Source organism: Anomaloglossus baeobatrachus, chromosome 9 (genome assembly GCF_048569485.1).
Source record: "Anomaloglossus baeobatrachus isolate aAnoBae1 chromosome 9, aAnoBae1.hap1, whole genome shotgun sequence".
Lineage (NCBI taxonomy): Eukaryota > Metazoa > Chordata > Amphibia > Anura > Aromobatidae > Anomaloglossus > Anomaloglossus baeobatrachus.
The window spans coordinates 178,936,161-178,960,448 of record NC_134361.1 but is presented as its reverse complement, the minus strand read 5'-3'; the positions used below and the strand labels follow the sequence as shown (position 1 = coordinate 178,960,448).

The window sequence follows — 24,288 nt, the reverse complement described above, 5'->3', positions numbered from 1 at the left end:
CAGAATGATATACTGTCGTGGGCCCACACCTCAAAGGTGGATGGGCATTTTGGTATTAGGCGGACACGAGAGTTACTGGAAAGGTGGTATTGGTGGCCACACTTAGCCAGCCATGTCAAGAGATATGTCGGTTCCTGCTACTCGTGTGCTCGCAACCGTCCATTACGGCAGAGACCGGCTGGGCTCTTGCATCCTTTACCAGTGCCAGATAGACCATGGGAGGTGGTAGGCATGGACTTTGTGGGTGATCTTCCATGTTCACAGGGACATAGATTTGTGTGGGTCATTACGGACCATTTCTCCCGGATGGTTCATCTCGTATCGTTATCGAGAATCCCATCTTCCAGGGTACTAGCCAAACTATTCCTCAAGCATGTCTTTAGGCTTCACGGGATGCCAGATCATATCATTTGTGATAGAGGCCCGCAATTTGCTTCCCGTTTCTGGCGAGATCTTTGTAGCCTTCTGCAAATTGAGTTGAATCTCTCTTCGGCATACCATCCGGAGACCAATGGTTTGGTTGAGCGTACCAATCAATCCATGATTATATACCTTCGACACTTTGTTGCTGAGAACCACGATAACTGGTCCTCCCTCCTACCCTGGGCAGAATTTGCCCTTAACAATTCGCTGGCTGAGGCCACTGGGCAGACACCGTTCGTACTCAATAATGGGCAACACCCTAGGGTACCGGTACCGTTTCCCGCTGCTGCACCTCCTCCTCTTGTGGCCGACTGGGCAACTAATGCCAGAGAGGTTTGGGATCGGACTCAAGAGTCGATCCAAGCAGCTAAGGACCGTATGAAGACGGTGTCCGATCGGTTTCGTCGCCCGGCTCCTGTCTTTTCTCCGGGGGACTTTGTGTGGCTCTCTGCAAAACACGTGAGACTTAAGGCCCCGTCACACTAAGCAACATCGCTAGCAACATCGCTGGTAACGAACAACTTTTGTGACGTTGCTAGCGATGTTGCTGTGTGTGACATCCAGCAACAACCTGGCCCCTGCTGTGAGGTCGTTGGTTGTTGCTGAATGTCCTGGGCCATTTTTTAGTTGTTGCTGTCCTGCTGTGAAGCACAGATCGCTGTGTGTGACAGCGAGACAGCAACAACTAATGTGCAGTGAGCAGGGAGCCGGCTTCTGCTGAGGCTGGTAACTAATGTAAACATCGGGTAACCAAGAAGCCCTGTCCTTGGTTACCCGATATTTACCTTTGATACCAGCCTCCTCCGCTCTCACTGCCTGTGCTGCCGGCTCCTGTTCTGTGCACATGTAGCTGCAGCACACATCAGGCAATTAACCCGATGTGTGCTGTAACTAGGAGAGCAAGGAGCCAGCGCTCAGTGTGCGCTGCTCCCTGCTCTGTGCACATTTAGCTGCAGCACACATCGGGTTAATTAACCTGATGTGTGCTGTAACTAGGAGACTGGGGGCTGGTCACTGGTTGCTGGTGAGCTCACCAGCAACTCGTGTAGCCACGCTCCAGCGATCCCTGCCAGGTCAGGTTGCTGGTGGGATCGCTGGAGCGTCGCAGTGTGACAGCTCACCAGCAACCTCCTAGCAACTTACCAGCGATCCCTATCGTTGTTGAGATCGCTGGTAAGTTGCTTAGTGTGACTGGACCTTTAGAGTGAGCTCTGTCAAATTTGCTCCTCGCTTCCTGGGTCCTTATGAGGTTCTTCGACAGGTAAATCCTGTAGTCTACCAATTGAAGTTACCCGTCCATCTTAGGATCCATGACAAATTCCATGTCTCACTGCTAAAGCCGGCTATTTTACCTCACGCTCGTGAAGTGCACTTTCCTTCCTCTGATTCCTCTCGCTCTAGCTATGAGGTACGAGCCATAGTTGGTTCTAAGATGGTTAGAGGGTGCAGGTTCTTCTTGATAGATTGGGAGGGCTACGGCCCGGAACATCGCTCTTGGGAGCCTGAGGAGGCTGTCCATGCTCCCGACTTAGTTGCCGATTACCTACGTCGCCGGGATGGGGGCCCTTGAGGGGGAGGTACTGTTACGGTTGCTGTGGCACTGGAGTCTATGTCCGGATTTCTTGCTACTGCACATGTGCAAGCGCTGGAGACTGGGTCCTGTCTTGGAGCCATTGCACGTGTGCGGGTGGCGTCGTCGCTGACGCGAGGTCACATGTCTCTAACACCTACTGTGCCGATTGGCTGCTGGTCATGTGCTTGTGACGCGTGGTCACATGTCTCTGACACCTTCTGTGCCGGTTGGTCGCTGGTCATGTGCTTGTGACGCTTTGCTCGGTGGTAGGCCAGCGTGGCGTCATTCCTGGCAGCGGATTGGCTCTGGTGTCCTCCATCTTGGATGGGGCACAGAGTCTATATGGGACCCTGGCGCACGCCGCACGGCGCTCAGTCCTCTTGGTTCATGCATGAGAGTAGACGCCCTGTGCACGTTCCTCTAGGCATCTCTCTGTCTATGCTAGGTGAGCGCTACCGGCAGGGTAGCGTTCTTATACCTTACAGCTTCGGCTGCAGTCCGTATCCTTACCTCTTAGGGGAGCGGACATAGGCAGGTGCCTGAAGCACATGGTCTGGCTGGGCCTTGTGATTCTACTCGTAGGTGGACATTGCCGCTAGGGTAACGTTCCTTATACTGCGTCTGGCAGTTGTTCGTATCCTCGCACATTAGAGGAGCGAACAGAGGTAGGAGCTTTGTGCGGCTTATGCTGCTGTCCGTCTCTTTTGCACCACTAGAAGAGCGGATCTAGGCAGGTGCCATATCTAGTGGTTCGTGTCCTCGCACACTAGTGGAGCGAACGCAGGTAGGAGCTTTGTGCGGCTTATGCTGCTGTTCGTCTCTTTTTCACCACTAGAAGAGCGGACCTAGGCAGGTGCCATATCTAGTGGTTCGTGTCCTCGCACACTAGTGGAGCGAACGCAGGTAGGAGCTTTGTGCGGCTTGAGCTGCTGTCCGTTTCCTGGCACCACTAGAGGAACGGACCTAGGTAGGTGCCATTTCACACTCACTGCCTTTGTCTCTGTGATTATTAACAGAGACCATTCCACACACCCTCCAAGTAAGGGAGGAATTGCCTTATTTACTAATTATATTCCTCTGTGAGTTTAACAGAGGTATTGCACTCTGCCATAGTCTGCAGCAGAGTCTTTGCACGGTGGACCCTGACTGTCTGTTACTCCTTTAGGTTTTATTATCAGACAGCCCCCCGTAACAGAGGTTTCATACACACCCTCATAACTCAGGTTTGTTTTAAAGAGTAGTCAAAACCTGATGACCATGCAGAAAACCACATAAGCACACGGAGGACACCAAAACTCCTTGTAGATGTTGCTTTTGGTTGGATTCAAGTCTATTATCCTTGTGATGTTAATTAAATAACTGTACAATAGTAAAAAAAAAATAAAAATGTAATTGTAGACCTAACTGCATCTCAGTGTCACGTGTGACAGACAGTCATGTGGTTTCTGGCCATAGAAGGTCACAATGTCTGGCTGCACAGAATGCTCCCTGACTTTCCATTGTTCCTGCTGCCAGTGTTCATTGGTATAGGTAGCTTTCCTGCTGGATTCATCTCTCCCACTTTTGGACCCAGCAGTAGCTTGCCTTCCACTCAGTTGCTGATCATCTGCATTCTCTTGGTGCGTAAATAACCCTTCCTTCTTTGGACTGGTGCTGGTGATATTTTTCAGTTTATTTAAGCCTTTATTGCAAGCATGTGGCTTGTACTCATCTGTGGTATCATTGCTGAAAACTTTTCTTAACTTTTACTGGTGTCATCTGTGGATAAACAGTTCATGCATTTTCCCCCTTTGAGTCCTCCTTGTGTCAGCTAGTGTTTAGTGGGGTTGACGAAGAGCTCATCCCATTTACTCCCTATTTAGGGCCTAGCACTAGGGATACCTAGTGTCAGGTTTCCAGCTTGGCGCACAGGTGCGGAACCTTTCCAGGGTGGACTCCAGGACCTTAAGTAAGTTTGGTCAGGGGTCACCATTTTCCCTTTCCCTAGACACAGGGTTTCCCTCCCCTTTTGCCATTTCGCTTGGTACCTAGCGTGACATTCAGAATAGTATTTAAAAAGTTCCGGTTCACACCACAGTGTGAAGGTGGAGATGATGTTCTAGTGCTCAGGATCTTGCACTACGGAAAAGGTCAAGGAAAACGTGTGTCCAGCCGATCATTTTTTTTATTTAGTAAATGTCTCTAATTGGCATAAGAATATCTAAAAACAATACTTATCTCCATTGATTACTCACCTCTTCTGTGTTGATGTTGTTTGGTTACCACACTGGTCTCTGTTTCCTGATCCATCTTAACAAGCAGAAAATGTTACTCAGTCATTCAGGGTTTGAGATAGGCAGTATACTGATATGGTGGCCACTAGCTAAGCTGGCATTTCCTAGCATTCCCTGAATATAGAGAGGGGACCAAGAAGAAGAGACCAGAAATGAACCTTACCAGTGCTGAAACTAAAAAAATAGGGTGAAATGGGCTCATCTGATGAGATGGCATCTCTAAACTGTAGGTCAGGGTTAGCACCATAGCTCAAAAGCAATGCAGTGGAACTGGACTTTCTGAAGTTCTATGAGAACTAGGAGAGCAGGATATGCAAGACAGCAGTTGGGTAAGCAAAGTGGAAGCACTAGATGAAACAGGAATGCCACCACACACAGGAATAGTAGGGATGTATATGTAATCTGGTATTTAGCAGCAGGAGTGTGGTTACACACAGGAATTACAAAGACTTATCAGCAATCAGGAATCTTGCAGCAGGGGTGTAGTTACACACAGGAACTGAAGTCATAAATATGTGATAGCACCAGAATAGCAGAAACTAGTTACTAATTAGGGATTTTGATAGCAGAAATAAGTTTATAAACATGGAAGATGACACAACAAGGCTGAGCTTGCTTTAGCACCAGGAGTAACTGGACTAAGCTGAATAGTGGAAGATAGTTGCTGGATTGCAGACAGGAATAGCTGCATATAATAGAGATGTGAATGCAATCAGGGGCAGATTAAGATAAGCCAGGGCCCCGGGCAGTATAAAAGGTTGTGGGCCCCCAGGGCTGTGAGAACGTATTTTCCCTTATTACAGCACTAGATGTAACATAGCACTACGTAATTGAGCAGAGGTGGGAAATTAATTTTCCTGAGGGCCCAAAAAAACGTGACTGTTGTGGAAGCTGAACCAATAGGATGAAATTAATACTGGTCAATCTTAATCAGACATGGCTGGGGCAAGGTACTCATCTTCCACACCCCGGTAGCTAAAGATATATGGGGATTTTTGGGCTCCTGTATGCGTGAGTGCTGTGGTGTTTTGGTTTGAGGATACCTCAATATTGAGTTCAGCTACACTTTGCGAGGCGCCGACTCTTTTGGACCTCAGGATTAGGAAACCACACCAGCTTTTGAGAACAAAGTCATTTTTACTTATAACCACACTTAAATACAAGGTGTAACATGTAGTAAGTAGTAATGAGTGAGTATTCTTTGCACTATTCGTTACTCGCACGAATATTAAGGTATTTACCATATCCATTACTCGATGAGGATTATGTTCCTCGTCTCGTGAGTTTCGAGTCCCCTTCCCCCATATTTGGTCCCTGATTTTCAGCCACTAAACCTATGGGGATCGCCTGCCAATCACAGTAATGCCATAGCAGTCTTTGCTACTGGCATTACTGTAATTGGGAGCCGCAGTGAAAAAAAAGAAATAAATGGCGTGCGGTATTTAATGTACGAGAATTATATTTACCTTGTTTCCCCACGGCTGTCACACTGCTTCCTGGTCCAATCATTAGGGTTCATGAATATGCACTTCTTTCCCCATCCACCCTCTGTTACAGTGTCTGTGATTGGCTGTAGTCCTGCTTCCCCCACCCACACTCTGTGACGGCATCTGTGATTAGTTGCCCTCATACGAACAATCTGGGTCCCAGTAGTGGAGTGTAAAAATAAATAAATAATTGGAAAAAATGGGTCTGGGTCCCCCTATTTTGATACCCAGCACAGATAAGGAAGCCAGCTACAGGGTACAGTCCCCAGATGTGTGCGTTATCTTGGTTGTGTATCAAAATACAAAGGACCCCATGCGGGTTATTATTTGAATAACTAATTTAAAGAAACAATGTTAAGTCCCCCCAATTTTGACATTGAGCCAAGATAGAGCAGACAACTGGGGGCTTGCATTATCAGGCTGGGGAGGCTCAAGTAATTGGGCACTGCCTCAGCCTAAAAATAGCAGACTCCAGCTGCCCAAAAACTGTCACATGCATTATATGCGCCAATTCCAGCCCTTTACCCATCTCATCCTGATTGGTGCATTGGTAATCGGGGTAATATAAGGGCTTAAAGACAGGTGTAATTTGTAAAAAAAATGACAGCCGTCATCAAGCCCGAAGATTGTAATGGGGAGGGGTCCATGGGACACCGATTACTAACCATGTAAGTCAAAAGAAATAAACACGAAACACAGAGAAAAATCGTTTATTTAAAAAAACAAACAAATAAAAATCCAAAACATCCTCTTTTCCAATTTATTTACACCAAAAACAACACTGCAGGTCCAACATTTTCCACAGACACAACATCCCATGATGATCCCGGATCTGCTACATCTAAGGTCGCAGTGCGTGGTAACATTAGAAAACATGTCCAATCACTGCGGCATCAGGGACACACAGACTGAGCCACAGCTCTGAGCAATGATGTCACTGAGTTCACGTGAGGTCACAGCTGTCAGTTCCAATGGTACCTCATTTATGACCTTAGGTGAACTGACCTGAGGTGAACTCATTGAACTCAGTGATCTCACCTCAATTGAAGTCATTAAAGTCAATTCCAGATTACTGGATTAGGCAATAAGCACTTGTTCATTATTTGGTTGAAGACATTTCTGCACCAAATCTGCATCTTCTGGCAAAAAACTGCACCAATATTGCATCAAAATGTGTTACGGGTGCAGTTTTTTTTGACAGGAGATGCAGATTTGGTGCAGAAATGTCTACAACAAAATATTGAACATGTGCACATATCTTTATCTGGTAATCTGGCATTGAGTTAATTACTTTAGTGAGTCACCTCAGGTCAGTTCACCTGAGGTTACAGCTTTAACCCAGGCTGTGATCTCAGGTGAAGTCATTTAACTCAATCCCAGATTACCGTATTAAGCTATGTGCACACATTCAGTATTTGGTTGCAGACATTTCTGCACCAAATCTGCAGCTCTTGGCAAATAACGGCACTGAAATAAAACAGCATCAAAACACATGCATTATCTGTGTATTGTTTTGCCAGGAGATACAGATTTTGTGCAGAAATGTCTGCAACCAAATACTGAATGTGTGCCCATAGATTAATACGGTAATCTGGGATTGAGTTAAATGACTTCACCTGAGGTCACAGCCTGGGTTACCATGGTATCCCAGCTGTGACCTCAGATGAACTGACCTGAGGTGAACTCACTGAAGTAATTGAACTCAATCCAAAATTACCAGATAAAGTTATGTGTACATGTTCAATATTTTGTTGTAGACATTTCTGCACCAAATTTGCATCTCCTGGCAAAAAAAAACTGCACCCGTAACACGTTTTGATGCAATATTGGTGCAGTTTTTTGCCAGAAGATGCAGATTTGGTGCAGAAATGTCTGCAACCAAATACTCAATGTAAACACATCACCTAATCTGGTAATCTGGCATTGAGTTCAATGTATCTAAGATTCCAAGCAATCAGACACATTGTCATACAGGGTGAGGGTGAAGTCTGACTGCAACCAATCAGAGATGCCGGGACTGCCGGTGGGCGGGGGAAGCAGTGAATATGTATGAGATGTAATGAGTAGCCCCGGAAGTAGTGCTACAGTCGCGCGGGTAAGTATAACGCTCCTGTTCTAATTCCTCTAGCCCTTTCTACCACCATTTTCAAGTACAATATTCTGGTCCCCTTAGACTTATATGGGGATTGGCCTCGGGGCAGATGTTTGAGATTAATTCCAGTCCCAAACCGTTTTATGTTTTGTTTTTTTTAATCTGATTGGACCCGCTGATACCGAATATCTGCAGGTTCACTACTTAGTAGGAGTGGAAAGATTTCAGATTTTTTTATAATATTGCTGGTGATTGTTAAGGCTGCTTTACCCGTAGCGACATCGCTAGCGATGTTGCTCGTGAAAGCCCCCGCCCTCGTCGTTTGTGCGTCACGGGCAAATCGATGCCCGTGGTGAACAATATCGATAGGAAGCGTCACACTACTTACCTTCCTAGCGATGTCGCTGTGGGCGGCGAACAACCTTTTTTTTTAAGGGGGAGGTTTATGCGTCGTCACAGCGACGTCACACAGCAGCCCGTCAATAGAAGCGGAGGGGCGGAGACCAGCTGCATAAATGACACGCCCACCTCGTTGCCAGCAGGACGCAGGTACAATGTTGTTCATCGTTCCCGGGGTGTCACACATAGAGATGTGTGCTGCCTCAGGAACGACGAACAACCTGCGTTCAGCACCAGCAACGATATTTGGGAAATGAACGAAGTGTCAACGCTCAACGATTAGATGAGTAATTTTGATCGTTAACGGTCGCTAGTAGCTGTCACACGCAACGATGTCGCTAACGAGGCCGGATGTGCGTCACGAATCTCGTTAGCGATGTCGTTGCATATGAAGCGGCCTTTAGACCTTTCTCCTGATATTGATGTTCACCTATCCTAATAATATGTCATCAATACCTTGGTTGAGGACAATCCCTTTAAACTTTTCCATTTTCCACCCTAATTATTCTAAATAATGTCATGATTGTTAACAATTCTTTAGATACCCAGGAAAAACAGACAGATTTTTATCTAGATTTGCAAATCCTTTGCTATCAGAATTTAATGTTGAAGCTCACTTACTATCCAATCACCATACAGATGTTACAGCCCTAAATCTGTTATAGGACTACTTTGCGCATAGTGATAACCATGGACTTAGCTTTGCTACATCTGTATTTTGAGATAATATTTAACTAGGTAATTACTACTAACCCAAGGGGCCTTTAATCCAAAAGTCTTGTAGCTTGATTAATAAAAGTTGCATAGGAATATGAATATTATGCATATCTATACAAAGGGCTATGTATGTATACCCACATGGTACAAATATGCTACGCTGTCGAATTGCAGCAAGGGCAATTTCTTTGGAGTACAAGTCTTCTGTAATGTGATTTTCATTATTTACTCTATCATTATGTCAATATTGAATTTTATAGCTTAAATCACTTTAATTACCCGTTATCACAAACTTCCAGCATTGCACTGGCTGTTCTTAATAACATTTCGGGTTTTTTTCTCATCTTGATGTTATGTTGGATGCACATGCTGAATTCCATATACGACGTGTCTCATACTTTGAAGATGGTGATTGACTGGTTGCAAGGCTTACAAAGAAAGAAAATAGGAAATATTTTTTTTTTTACGATGGAAAATAACTTTACAAGATTAAGGTATTTCTAAAAGTCAGGCTAAAGTGTCCATATGCATTTTTAAGGTTTACCTGTAGCCATTTCTACAGAAAGATCCAATATGGTTTTACATCACTAAAACTTTATTTTGTATCAAAGAAAAAAAATCTATCTATATACAGTAACTATCTAGCGTATTTTTCGGTTTATAAGACGCACTGGATTATAAGACGCACCCCAAATTTAGAGGAAAAAAAAGGTAAAAACAATGAGGGGTCCACCTTATAATCCGATGGTCTCTTACCGAGGGGGCGGCAGCGATGGTTGAGCGAGGTCACAAGAGGCAGGGGTGGTGATGGAGTAGGGCAATGCTATGGGCGGTACGGCGGGTGTCCCAGATACTTGCAGCGGGCGCTGTGAGGCAGGCAATATCCACAAACTATTGGTTGGTACCAAATTCAAAGAAATGGCTCCTGGAGTTGGCGTGTGAACAGATTGGGCTACCGGCTGAATGACAAGCCAAGATCTCATCTGCACACATGCCACCATTTTCCTTAAGTCTGCTGCTGCTGGAAGATCAATGGGCCGGAGGCGGCGCATGCGCAAATGAGATCTTGAGTCGAGAGCTCCATCTGCGCATGCGCCGACTCCCTGCGCCATTATTTGAAGCCCACACCATCGACATTTTCAGGATGGCCACAGCCCTCAGCACAGGCACCTACAGCCATCAGCACAGGCACTCAAATCCCTCAGTACAGGCACTCGCAGCCCTCAGCACAGCCACCCTCAGCTCTCAGCACAGGCACTCGCAGCCCTCAGCACAGGTGCCCTCAACCCCAGAACAGCACCCACAGCCCACAGCATCTCCCCTGCCTCCTGCCCCCCTTCTCCACCACCTCTCGGTAAGCTGCATTCTGATTATAAGACGCATCCCTCATTTTCCTCCCAAATTTTTGGGAAGAAAAGTGTGTCTTATAATCCGAAAAATATGATAGCTATCTATAAATATATGTCTTGCAAAGGTATTTCCACATTTTTTCAAGTTACACCCACAAATACAAATGCATTTTATTGGGATTGTAAGTGATATACCAATGCAAACTAGCAAATATTTGTGAAGTGAAAAGGAAATTATACAACATCTTCTAAATATATTTAAGTTATAAATCTGAAAATTGTGACTTGCATTTGTTTTCAGCCCCCCTGAGTCAATTCTTTGTAGGATCACCTTTTTCTGCAACTACTGCTGTAAGTCATTTGGGAGATGTCTCTACCAGCTTTACACATCTAGAGGCTAAAAATGTTGCCTATTCTTCTTAGCGCATTAGCTGTTGTTCAGTGATATTGGATGGAGATGTCTGTGAACAGCAATTTTCAAGTCTTATTACAGATTCTCAATAGGATTTAGGTCTGGACTGTGACTGGGATATTCACACACATTAATATGCTTTGATTTAAACCCTCCATTGTAGCTTTGGCAGTATGTTTAAGGTTGTTTTCCTGATAGAAGGTGAACCTATGCCCCAGTCTCAAGTCTGAGGAATCCTCTAACAGGTTTTCCTACAGGATTGCTTTGTATTTAGCTACATCCCTCTTCCCATCAACTCTTACCAGCCTCTCTGCCTCTGCTGAAGAAAAGCCTTCCTACAGCATGATGCTGCCACCACCATGTGTGACATGTGGGGATGGTGTTTTCAGTGTGATGTACAGTGTTAGTTTTCTGACACATACAACGATTTGCATTTAGCTCAAAAAGTTCTACTTTAGTGTCATCTGACAAGAGCATCTTCTTGCTGTGTCTTTTACATAGCTTTTTGCAAACTGCAAATGGGATTTCTTATGGTTTTCTTTCAAATATCTATCTATCTATCTATCTATTGATATAGGAATCTGTCAGCAGGTTTTTGTTATGTAGTCTGAGAACAGCAGGATGTAGGAGCAGAAATCCTCATTCCAGTATTGTGTTACTTATTAGGCTGCGGGCTACTGTTTCAATAAAAACCATGTTTCATCAACAGGAGAGAACTAAGTGTTGCATGCCTCTTAGTCAACTGTTATATGAAAACCCAGCCCCACCATTGATAAGCACGTTATTGTCAATATACAGGGTACACAGGATGTTGCCAATCCATGGTGTGGGTATACATTGTGTACACCCATATTCTGTCCACCGCCATTAACTTGAGAGCGGCGGCAGCTCTAGGCATAGAAGTGGTGTCTAGGTATAGTAAAGTAGCCATGCGGTATGTAATGAAACCACCTATAGCGCCACCTGGTGGAAAACAACGGAGTTAGCATTTGTATCTCGAAAACGGAACGAGATAGAGAAAAAAAAGTGAATTACAAAGTTGTAGGGCGTCATCAATTCAATACGAATCGACACCTTGCATACAGAAATGCTATGATTAGAACGTGTAAAACTCACAAGGCTGCAGACGTGACGCGATACCTCATGGAGACCTTCCTACAAGTCATTGGGTATGGTGGCTGTGTGGAGTGGCCTCCACGCTCACCTGACCTGACCCCATTGGACTTCTTTCTGTGAGGTCACATCAAACAGCAGGTGTATGCGACCCCTCCACCAACATTGCAGGACCTACGACGACGTATCACAGATGCTTGTACAAACGTGTCACCTACCATATTGCACAACGTGCAGCAAGATACAGTATGCTGTCCAGAGTCCAGATATGCATTGCAGCTGACAGGGGCCACTTTGAGCATCAAAGTTAAATGAGCGACATATGCATGACCAGCATTCAATGTTCTGGGGGGGTCATGAGTTTCATATCATAGCATTTCTGTATGCAAGGTGTCGATTCGTATTGAATTGATGATGCCCTACAACTTTGTAATTCACTTTTTTTCTCTATCTCGTTCCGTTTTCGAGATAAAAATGCTAACTCCGTTGTTTTCCACCAGGTGGCGCTATACATGGTATCATTTTGTAGCGCATGGCTACTTTACTATACCTAGACACCATTCTATGCCTATAGCTGCCGCCGTTCTCAAGTTAATGGTGGTGGCCAGGATATGGGTGGACACACTGTGTGCAGACTTTAGGCGGGCTTTGCACACTACGACATCGCAGGCCGATGCTGCGATGCCGAGTGCGATAGTGCCCGCCCCCGTCGCAGCAGCGATATGTGGTGATAGCTGGCGTAGCGAAAGTTATCACTACGCCAGCTTCACACACACACTCACCTGCCGTGCGACGTCCCTGTGGCCGGCGACCCGCCTCCTTGTTAAGGGGGCGGGTCGTGCGGCGTCACTGCGACGTCACACGGCAGGCGGCCAATCAGAGCGGAGGGGCGGAGATGAGCAGGATGTAAACATCCTGCCCATCTCTTTCCTTCCGCATATCCTACGGAAGCCGCAGTGAGGCCGGTAGGAGATGTTCCTCGCTCCTGCGGCTTCACACACAGCGATGTGTGCTGCCGCAGGAGCGAGGAACAACATCGGACCGTCGCGTCAGCGTAATCATGGATTACGCCGACGCTGCACCGATGATACGATAACGACGCTTTTGCGCTCGTTAATCGTATCATCTAGGCTTTACACACTGCGATGTCGCATGCGATGCCGGAAGTGCGTCATTTTCAATTTGACCCCACCGACATCGCACCTGCGATGTCGCAGTGTGCAAAGCCCGCCTTAGGATTCTGAGTACTGCTAAATCTGTAGCAGAGAAAACTGATTTTATTATAACTGTTGGACCCCATAAACCAGTGTTCCCCAACTCCAGTCCTCAAGAGCAACCAACAATGCATGTTTTCAGAATTTCTTTAATATTACACAGGGGTTGGAATCATCATCTATGCAAGTGATTAAATTATAACCCATGCAATACTAAGGAAATCCTGAAAACATGCACTGTTGATGGGACTTGAAGATTAGAGTTGGGGAACACTACTATAAACAAAGTAATACATGGGTGGAATCAGGGTCTCTGTCCCTACATCATACTGATGTCAGATGAGATAGCAAAAACCTTTTGACAGATTCACTTTAAGGCTTAAACCACACGGCATGAAAATCGGAGCGAGTGGAATGCGATAAAATATCGCATTCCACTTGCACCCATGAACGATTATTTTCTCAGCCCTAATCGGACCGAGAAAACAATCACAGCATGCTACGCCTGTAATGCGTTCCTGGTTTCTCTCGCACCCATTCAAGTCTTTTGGGGCGAGAGAAAAATCGTACTGCACTCGCAGTACATTGGTGTACCGCAAGTGCAGGGCGAGAATGGCAATAGCCGGCTACGGAGGAGAGAGGGAGATAAATCCCTACCTCCCCTCTGCAGCGCAGCCCCGCCCCTCGTCAGTGCCAGCCCTCCCCACAGAGCCGGCCCGCGCCCCGCAGCTGTGGTCCGATCGCATGATTGGACCTCAGTCGCAGGGACACTCGCATGACACTCGGCTCCCGCTGTGCTGCCTCCGTGAGCCGAGTGTCATGCGAGGATCGCATTAATCCCCGTGTGGCCCCGGCCTAATAATATCCCTTTTGTACATCTATATATAATAGTAATCTCTTTCCTTACAGTCCTTCCTTACCCCCGTGGTGGCTTTGTCATTAAAACAAAGAATTGAATCTCACTTCACCCCATTCCCCTGAGGAGTTATGGAGTTCGGCTTCTTTTCTCTGAAGTCTGCAGCTGTGCAAATAAATAGCTTCCTATGGCTTGGCAGAGTAAGTAGCGTAGCAGGGAGCCAGTGCTCCCTGCTCTGCCGTAGTTTTTCACGCTATCAGTGCCCTCAGGATGCAGATACAGTTGAAAGCATTGTCTGATCTCGTGATAATTAAGCCATTTTTAATTTAGTTTAGTGAAAAAATCTTTATTTTTTCTCTTTTCTCAAATCTGATTTATATTTTTTAATTTTTTTTTGCTCTTTTACACTGTTATGGTACATGAAGCCGTCTTGGGTGGAGTATAGTTAATAAACAATAGTTAAAAATCTTTAGAGTCATATGAAGAATACTATAAATATATGAGTGACTGTTATTTAAAAAATGTCAGAACCCATGGTTAGCCATTGTGTAATTAAATGTGGTTTTATGAAGTTTATTGAATGAGATTTACCACCTAAAGCAAAATAAACAACTTCCTGTTTTCTCTGCTCCGAATAAAGTGTGTAGTTCCGCACCACAAAAGCCGAATATCTCTTGGGACCAGTGATTAATTTTCACCCTCATTAAACTGTGTCAAGGAGATTAATGTACCAAACCTCAAGCAACAGGATTAAATTGTAACATTGGGCAAGTGAAGGAGCTCATTGAACTAAGCACAAGTCTTATAGCAACAGCAAAAAACAACAAAAAATACAAAGTGCAGTTGTGATATGAGACCTCTTTTACACAGTGTTTTAGGATTATTGTGCTTTTTTCATTTTGGGTCACAGTTACTGGTGAAGTGCCACAGGTCGAGGATCTACAGTAGACCTGGGCAAGGGGCGGCCCGCGGGCCACATCCGGCCCGCCTACTCTCTGTGACCGGCCCGCCTGGCTCAGGGCGTCCTTGCTGGCCGGTCAATGATGAGGGCAATCTGACCTGTTGTCCGGAGCTCCAGGCTCCGGGAGGCCCGTGGTCAGATTGCCCTCATCACACGCTGCGTGCCGGGTAGGAAACAGAGGACAGATCCTGCAGCTCTGCACAGTCAGTGCAGGCAGCGGAATGCAGGAATCTCTCCTCTGTTCCCTGTCCGGCACTTTTCTCGGTGACACACGCGCGCCCTGATATCGTCAGTACGGCGCGTGCGTGTCATTTGAAAAGTTCCCGCCCGGCAGGAGAAGAAGCTGCAGCGGCGGGGCCCGTACAGAGAACAGCAGCGGCTCCTAGGAATACAGCGTCGGCGCAGCCTGAGGCATGTGAAAGAGAAGCCGCTCAGCGGGGGGCTCATACGGAGGAGAGTGAGGAGGGGACAATAAGAAGACAGGTGAGTGGTTACTAGTAACCTGCGGGGATAATGGGGGGCGGGTGGGGAGGGGTTAACTGTTGACAAATATTTGGGGTGTAGTGGTTTAGTATATGGTAATGTAGTTTTACAGGTGTGGTATATGGGGGGGTGTAGTGGTGTAGTATAATGCAGGTGTATATAGGGGTGTAGTATAATACTACACCCCTATATACACTTGTATTATACTACACCCCTATATACACCTGTATTATACTACACCCCTATATACACCTGTATTATACTACACCCCTATATACACCTGTATTATACTACACCCCTATATACACCTGTATTATACTACACCACTACACCCCTATATACACACCTGTATTATACTACACCACTACACCCCTATATACACCTGTATTATACTACACCCCTATATACACCTGTATTATACTACACCCCTATATACACCTGTATTATACTACACCACTACACCCCTATATACACACCTGCATTATACTACACCACTACACCCCTATATACACCTGTGTATATAGGGGTGTAGTGATGTAGTATAATACAGGTGTGTATATAGGGGTGTAGTGATGTAGTATAATACAGGTGTAGTATATAGTGGTGTAGTGGTGTAGTATAATACAGGTGTGTATATAGTGGTGTAGTGGTGTAGTATAATACAGGTGTAGTATATAGTGGTGTAGTATAATACAGGTGTAGTATATAGTGGTGTAGTGGTGTAGTATAATACAGGTGTAGTATATAGTGGTGTAGTATAATACAGGTGTAGTATATAGTGGTGTAGTGGTGTAGTATAATACAGGTGTAGTATATAGTGGTGTAGTGGTGTAGTATAATACAGGTATAGTATATAGTGGTGTAGTGGTGTAGTGGTGTAGTATAATATAGGTGTGTATATAGGGGTGTAGTGATGTAGTATAATACAGGTGTAGTATATAGTGGTGTAGTATAATACAGGTGTAGTATATAGTGGTGTAGTGGTTTAGTATAATACAGGTGTAGTATATAGTGGTGTAGTGGTGTAGTATAATACAGGTATAGTATATAGTGGTGTAGTGGTGTAGTATAATATAGGTGTGTATATAGGGGTGTAGTGATGTAGTATAATACAGGTGTAGTATATAGTGGTGTAGTATAATACAGGTGTAGTATATAGTGGTGTAGTGGTTTAGTATAATACAGGTGTAGTATATAGTGGTGTAGTGGTGTAGTATAATACAGTTGTAGTATATATTGGTGTAGTGGTGTAGTATAATACAGGTGTAGTATATAGTGGTGTAGTGGTGTAGTATAATACAGGTGTAGTATATAGTGGTGTAGTGGTGTAGTATAATACATGTGTAGTATATAGTGGTGTAGTGGTGTAGTATAATACAGGTGTAGTATATAGTGGTGTTGTGGTGTAGTATAATACAGGTGTAGTATATAGTGGTGTAGTGGTGTAGTATACTACAGGTGTGTATATAGGGGTGTAGTGATGTAGTATAATACAGGTGTGTATATAGGGGTGTAGTGGTGTAGTATAATACAGGTGTGTATATAGGGGTATAGTGATGTAGTATAATACAGGTGTAGTATATAGTGGTGTAGTGGTGTAGTATAATACAGGTGTATATAGGGGTGTAGTATAATACAGGTGTATATACGGGTGTAGTATAATACAGGTGTAGTATATAGGGGTGTAGTATAATACAGGTGTATATAGGGGTGTAGTGGTGTAGTATAATACAAGTGTAGTATATAGGGGTGTAGTGATGTAGGTTATCACAGGTGTAGTATATAGTGATGTAGTGGTGCAGTTTTACAGGTGTAGTATATAGTGATGTAGTATATTACAGGTGTACACAGGGGTGTAGTGATGTAGTATATAGTGGTATAGTGTATATAGAAGTGTAGTTTATTACAGGTGTAGTATATAGGGATGTATATTACAGGTGTAGTATGTGGCGGGTGTAGTGATGTAGTATATGGGGATTGTGTGTGTATGTATGTATACATTGTGTGTGTGTATATATATTATATACACACACAGTATATATGTGTGTGTGTAGTGTAGTGTATATATATATATATATATATATATATATATATATATATATATATATATATATATATATATTGTAGAACCGAGTTAATTATATTAGTCCGGCCCACTAAAACCATCCCAACTTCTCATGCGGCCCCATGGGAAAATTAATTGCCCACCCCCGATCTACAGTATACAATCCATGTATTTGTAAACAATGATAAACTGGATGAATTCCGTTCCTGAAGTTTCTGTTTCCGACATTCCACCCTATACACGTGAATGGGGTTGACTCTGCTGACATACACACTGACATAGAATCGTAGAATAGAATCATGGAATGTTAGAGTTGGAATGGACCTCCTGGATCATCTGGTCCAACCCCCTGCTCAAAGCAGGATTCACTAAATCATCCCAGACAGATGTCCGTCCAACCTCCACCCTTAGGGTGTTTTCACACTACATTCCTCTTCCCACACTGTGGTCCCATCAGGCCTTCTGTCCGAACCCCCTTTCAAAATGGCATTCAGACATATGCGCCGACGGTACCACTGATTGTAATGGTGAGAACAGAGTCACCATGTACTCTGTCGTACACCATTTTCGGGTCAATAATGATAATCCTTATTTCTATTGCGCCAACATATTCCATGGCACTTTACAATTCAGAGGTTCATAATTTATAAACAAACATTCATAAGTAACAGTTAAAGAAAATACAATGACTAAAAACAAAAATAAAGACAACCCTGCTCGTAAAAGCTTATAATCTACAATGGAGTGAGGTGGGGGGGACATAACTTTCAATTGCTTATTTACAACGACAGTCCAGCCATCTCAAAGAAGTGGGGGATAGATAAAGGCTGCATGAGCCAGTCATCAGTCAATCTTTGTGATGCTTTTGGGTGAGGTGGAGTTTAACGGGGAGTTATGTTCTGAGAAGTAGTGGAGGGGCTCTATATGAATTGATTTCGATTAGGGAAGGTGATAGGCTGCCGTAAACAGATGTGTTTTTAGAGAGCATCTGAAGCGGTGTAAGTTGTGGTTCATCCTAGTTTTTTGGAGTAGAGCATTCCAGAGGATTGGTGAAGCTTGGGAGGAGTCTTGGATCTGGGAGTGGGAGGTTTGGATTAGTGTGGATGTTAGTTGAAAGTCGTTTGCGGAGGGTAGAGAATGGGTTGTGTGATAGACAGAAGAGGGTGGCGATGTAGGGGGGTGCCGCACTGTCGAGAGCACGGGTAGGGTGATAGACAGAAGAGGGTGGAGATGTAGGGAGGTGCCGCCCTATGAAGAGCTTTGCGGGTGAGAACAAGCAATTTAAATTGGATCCTGTGATATATGGACAGCCAGTTCAATGACTGACACAGAGTGGAAGCGTCCGAATAATGTTTAGCCAGATAGGTGACCCTGGCTGCTGCATTAAGGATGGACTGTAGAGGAGAAAGTCTACTTAGGGGGAGACTAAGTAATAGAGATTTGCAGTAGTCTAGGCGGGAGTGGATCAGGGCCATGGTGAAGGTTTTTGTAGTTTCCATGGTGAATAAGGGGTAATAAGGGGTAAGTTCTAGAGATGTTCTTCAGGTGCAAGTGATGAGAGCGAACTAGAGATTGTATATAGAAGGTGAAGGAAAGATCGGTGTCAAGTATAACACCCAGACAGTGAACCTGCTGCCTAGGCATTATCGTGGTGCCGCACACAGAGAGGGAGATATCGGGTTTAGGGAGGTTAGAAGATGGTTGGAGTAGAAGAAGTTCAGTTTTGGAAAGGTTAAGTTTCAGATAGAGAGCAGACATGATGTTGGAAAGTGCAGACAGACAGTCACTGGCGGGGGTGAGGTCAGGAGATAAAGTGTATAGTGTGTCATCAGCATAGAGATGGTACTGAAACCAAAATTTGCTGATGGTCTGTCCAATTCAAGCGGTATAGAGAGAGAAGAGGGCCAAGGACTGAACCTTGAGGGACCCCAGCAGTGAGAGGAAGAGAAGATGTGGAGCCATCAAATGATACGCTGAACAAGCGGCCACAAAGATAGGAAGAAAACCAGTAGAGCACAGTGTCTTTTAGGCCGACTGAGTGAAGCATAGCAAGTAGGAGATGGTGCTCAACAGTGTCGAAGACTGCAGAGAGGTCAAAAAGAATAAGCAGGGAGTAGTCACCATTACATTTTACTGTCAAAAGGTCATTGGTCGCAAAATGGGATTTGGACTTATGCGCCGCCAGGGCCATTGACTATGCAGATGGAGTCACAGTGTTCTCTGTCTCGCACCATTTTCGGGGGTATACGCTTACTCATTGTTTTTTTTTTGCGGTGGTACGCGCCGGTACGGCGTACCGGAAAATCTGAAAAGCGCCTCAGGCTCTGTCCACATGGCTAATTTGTAAACTATACAAATTAGCCATGTGGAGCGGAGGCACAAGCCAGAGGCTTCTCTAGGGGGCGCTGTCGGGCTCCCTGATGCGGCGGTGGGGAAGTCTGCTGGGGTGGGAGCCGCTATTCTCTGAGTGTGGCTGTCAATTGGAGCCGTGATGCCGGCGCTGACTTCCTGGTCAGAGCGACGGCTGTCATGTGATCAGGTCAGCTGATCAGACTGCTGACCCAGAAGCCAGCGCTGCAGCGTGGAGGCGGCTGAGAAGTGCTCCAGTGTGGAGCTGAAGAAGACACGGAGGAGGAACACTATTGGGTAAGAGGGGAGGGAGTATTTATGAAAATGTATGGGGGAGAGAACTCTCTGTGGACACACTATGGGGGGGGGACAGAGGATGGGGAGGGAACCATCTGTGAACACACTATGGGGGGGACAAAGGGTGGGGAGGGGGCAATATGTATATACACAGTATGGGTGGGGGAGGGAACTATCTGTGGACAGAGTATGGGGAGAGAGAGGATGAGGTTTCATGCATGGCGAGAGAGAGGATGAGATTTCATGCATGGGGAGAGAGAGGATGAGGTTTCATGCATGGGGAGAGAGAGGATGAGGTTTCATGCATGGGGAGAGAGAGGATAAGGTTTCATGCATGGAGAGAGAGAGGATGAGGTTTCATGCATGGGGAGAGAGAGAGAGGATGAGGTTTCATGCATGGGGACAGAGGATGAGGGGTGATGCATGGGGACAGAGAGGATGAGGTTTCATGCATGGGGACAGAGAGGATGAGGGGTGATGCATGGGGACAGAGAGGATGAGGGGTGATGCATGGGGACAGAAAGGATGAGGTTTCATGCATGGGGACAGAGAGGATGTGAAGCAAACTGGAAAGAAATTTTGAGGACACAGAATAAAGAGTGACATGGTATGAGGAGCAAGTGGGCAGGATGGGGCGTGAGGTGGAAAAGTATATGGACATACAGGAGGTAGTAAGGAGACAGTAAGGGATGAGAAGAATGTGAGGGGCACAGAATAAAGACTGGGTAGTGGAGGGGTGTGGTATGGAGAAGGGGCAAATGGGAGGACAGTGTGAGGTCATAGCAAGGAGGGGGAGTGTGATGAGGGCACAGTATAAAGACTGGACAGTATAAGGGGACACAGTGTAAAGGACACTGTAAACAGTAGGCTCAGTTTGGAAAGAGGGAATATGGAGGGCCATGTACCATAAGAGGGACAGTGTTGGTCATATTTTGTGCAGAGAATACTGTGAGGGGCCATTATTTATTCTGGGGCACAGTGTAGGGCAGATATTTTTAAGTAGAAGTATTATAATCATTCTGCTATTTTAGGGGCATCGTGTCGGGATGTGCTGCAGAAGACCGGAGAAGATGGAAATCTGCAGAGACGAGATGTGAATGTGAGAAGTCATCATTGCGTCAGGACAAGATGAAGAATAGAAAGAAATGACTAGAGACAACATCATCTATAAGGTACCTGAATGTAAATGTTTATTTGTGATACTATGTCCCATCATTAGGCCTTGGTCCCACTTGCGCATTGCTTCTGATGTGAGCGCAATGGGACCCCCACTGATCAGCTGATTATGGTGCAGGTGGCCAGAAATGCTTATTTCTGGATCTGCTCCATCCTCTGATGGTGTCCGTGGCCGGGTACTGCACATCCACCTCCTTGATTGTAACAGGAGACTGCTGCCACTATCAGAAGACCAGAACTGAGCACTTCCGGCCACCTGCCACCACCGGCACCTAGTGTAGGGAATTGGCGGGGTTGCCAGGTGCTGGACCCCGACCAGTCAGACATTGGTGACCTATCCTAAGGAAAGGTCATTAATGTTAAAGTAGTGGACAATCTCTTTAATAAAGTTTTGTGCCGTCTGACAAGTTAAGGGTTACTATGTTTTTATTTCTGTTGTTAGGAGCATTAAAGGGGTTGTCCAAAGTTGTGATGAGTCTGCAGTCACTCTATGGTTCACTCTATGTGACTGCAGACTTCTGAATTCTCACACTGTGCACACTGCACGCTGTCAGGATTCTCTGGTGCCGGCGGTGAGAGTGGGAGGTTATAAAGCTGCAAGTATGCGATTTACATAGATGTGGTCACGTGCTGAACAGACATGCTCAATGAAAATGAATTGACTGAGGCTGGACACATCAAACCAGAATGCGGACAGAAGTGTACAAATCTCATACTTGTGCTCACATGATCGTCCACTCTCTCCACTGGCACCGGCACACCTCGCCGCCCCCCGCCGCTCCTCAATGTCGGCCGGCGGCGCGCCTAACAGCACACCGCCCCCCTGCTCCTCGCCTTAGAGATGCGTACCAGCAAATATTTTTTTACAAAAAAAGCACTGCGCTTACTGGAGGCAGACACCCAAACGTAGTAGACTGCGTATAGGTGTCTGCCTCCAGTAAGCGTTTACCGCAAAAAATGGTGCACGACAAAGCAGACTGTGACTCCGCCTGCACCATTACAGTCAGTGGCCCCGTCGGTGCATACGTCCGAATCCTATTTTTAAAGGGGTTCGGACGGAAGGCTCAATGGGTCTACTAAAAGGGGAGAGGAACGCGGTATGAAAGCACCCTTAAAAATATGTGCACACACCATCTTTTTCAAGCAGATTTCATTCTATAAACTGATTGCAAAAGCATCGCCTAAACACTGAAAAGAAAAAAACAAATACATGTTTATGTAAAAAAAAACCCCGACTTGCTGCTCATATTTTCATGCTTTTGAGCATCTTTTAACATAAACAGGTTTATAAAGACGCCAAGCGGTTGAGCAGATTATTCTTCAGGCACTTCAGGAAAACACTCTTTACCATATAGTAGGAGTCAATGGGAAGGATCAAAAGACGCATTTTGCCACCATTTTAATTAGCAATTTCCTCATTGTTGGAAAGAGTTACAAATATGAGCACAAAATGCTAGTAGAAAAGAAACCTTAAAAATGCTAGAAAAACACTCCAGCACCAAATACTTAAAAAAAAAAATCAAGAAACATCAAAAAAACACAAAAGCGTTTTAGGAAAATTCTTCGTAAAAAAAACTCGGCAGGTTCACACCTGAAAAAGGTGTAGTGTGCGCATTACGTAGCAGAATGTGCACGCCGCTTGTTATAGACGCTTCAGGATAATGTTGGCGTTTGACGTCCTCCCTAAAGTCTTTTGCGGCGGTTTTCATTTTATAGCAAATTTCTTACCTGAGCGTCTTCTCTGGTGCTTGCTGTCCTGTCACCAGATCATAGCCTCTCTCCAGAGTGTTGTATGGCCATGGCCTAAAGACAATGGACACATTTATAAACTAACAATTATATAATTTAATAATGGTATACCTCTTTTCTAAAAAAAAAACCACTACTATTAATTATTAACTTTCATTATATTAACTTTTTTTTGTCTTTTTGTTAGAAAATTTGACTTGAAGAGTTTTCCTGGTTCAGAACATTAGAAAAGGCCAACAATATCCATTTGATAGGTTTTGAGTCTTGACACCCCCACCAATTAACTGTATGATTTGGCTAAGGACAGGGTAACCATTTCACTCTCAAGTGGTCTGTTTACCTGCTTGTTATCTACATACCGTTTTTACCTGTTAATAATACAGTATCATATTATTTTGGGCTCCCAAAGATGTGCTTATTTAGGGGGGTGGCTTATATTTTGTACTGATGTCAGTGATTGGGTAGCCCTTTAATAAAACAATGAATATTCATCCCCTTTCCCCACCTACTCCTCTGTTGGCATCACTGATTGGAACTTGTGTTAATGAAATAATGAATATTCATCCCCTTCCTCATCCACTCACCTGCGCGGTGTCAGTGATTCCCTCAGACTGTCAAATTACTGCCCAACAATCGCAGCAAAATGCTCACAATGGCCGGCGGGTGTGCAGACCCGAGCATGTCATATGCTCAGGTGAAAAGAGCCACCGGCCACTGTGAGCATTGCGCTGCCATCCTCAGGCAGTAATTTGACAGTCTGAGTGAATCAGTGACACATGACACAGAGGGGTGGGCGGGCTAAAGTGGTGAATATTATTTTTTTTATTAACACAAGTTCCAATCACTGATGGCGGCCAACAGGTGAATATTCATTCCATTAACTTGCTGCCATGTGACTGTAAACTTCCAGGACTTACAGCAATGTATCCTAATAAAAGTTACATATCCTGAAAGGGCTGTTCAAGCCCTATTTCAGGATGCTATTAGCATGATGATCTACAACTAGGACTTATTTTTGGAGTAGGTCTCATATTTTAAGAATACTCCAAAAAGAGCGAAAAATCCTGCTACAGCTTATTTTCAGTAAAGGTCTTATTTTCGGGAGAAACATGGTAGTACCAGCAGTGCTGCATACTGCAGAATTGTCCCATTCACTTTTATATAACACTGCAAGAAAAAAAAAAAAGACTGTCTGTCAGTACATGTCTCACACAGGGGAGGGCCTGTTCTAAGCTATTGTGGGGTGTGTTCTTTTTCATTCTATGCTGCTGCTTGTATTTGATTGGTCAATGTCATACAG

At 45.0% G+C, this 24,288-nt stretch overlaps 1 protein-coding gene across 1 annotated transcript in view; it reads right to left on the bottom strand.

Moving 5' to 3' along the window:
• Positions 1-24,288, bottom strand: part of ASTN2 (astrotactin 2) — a 935,497-nt gene that overhangs the window by 465,343 nt on the left and 445,866 nt on the right. Inside the window, exon 8 of the mRNA XM_075324083.1 lies at positions 22,968-23,042. Coding sequence (XP_075180198.1) covers positions 22,968-23,042 — 75 coding nt within the window. The remainder of the gene's footprint in view (positions 1-22,967; positions 23,043-24,288) is intronic.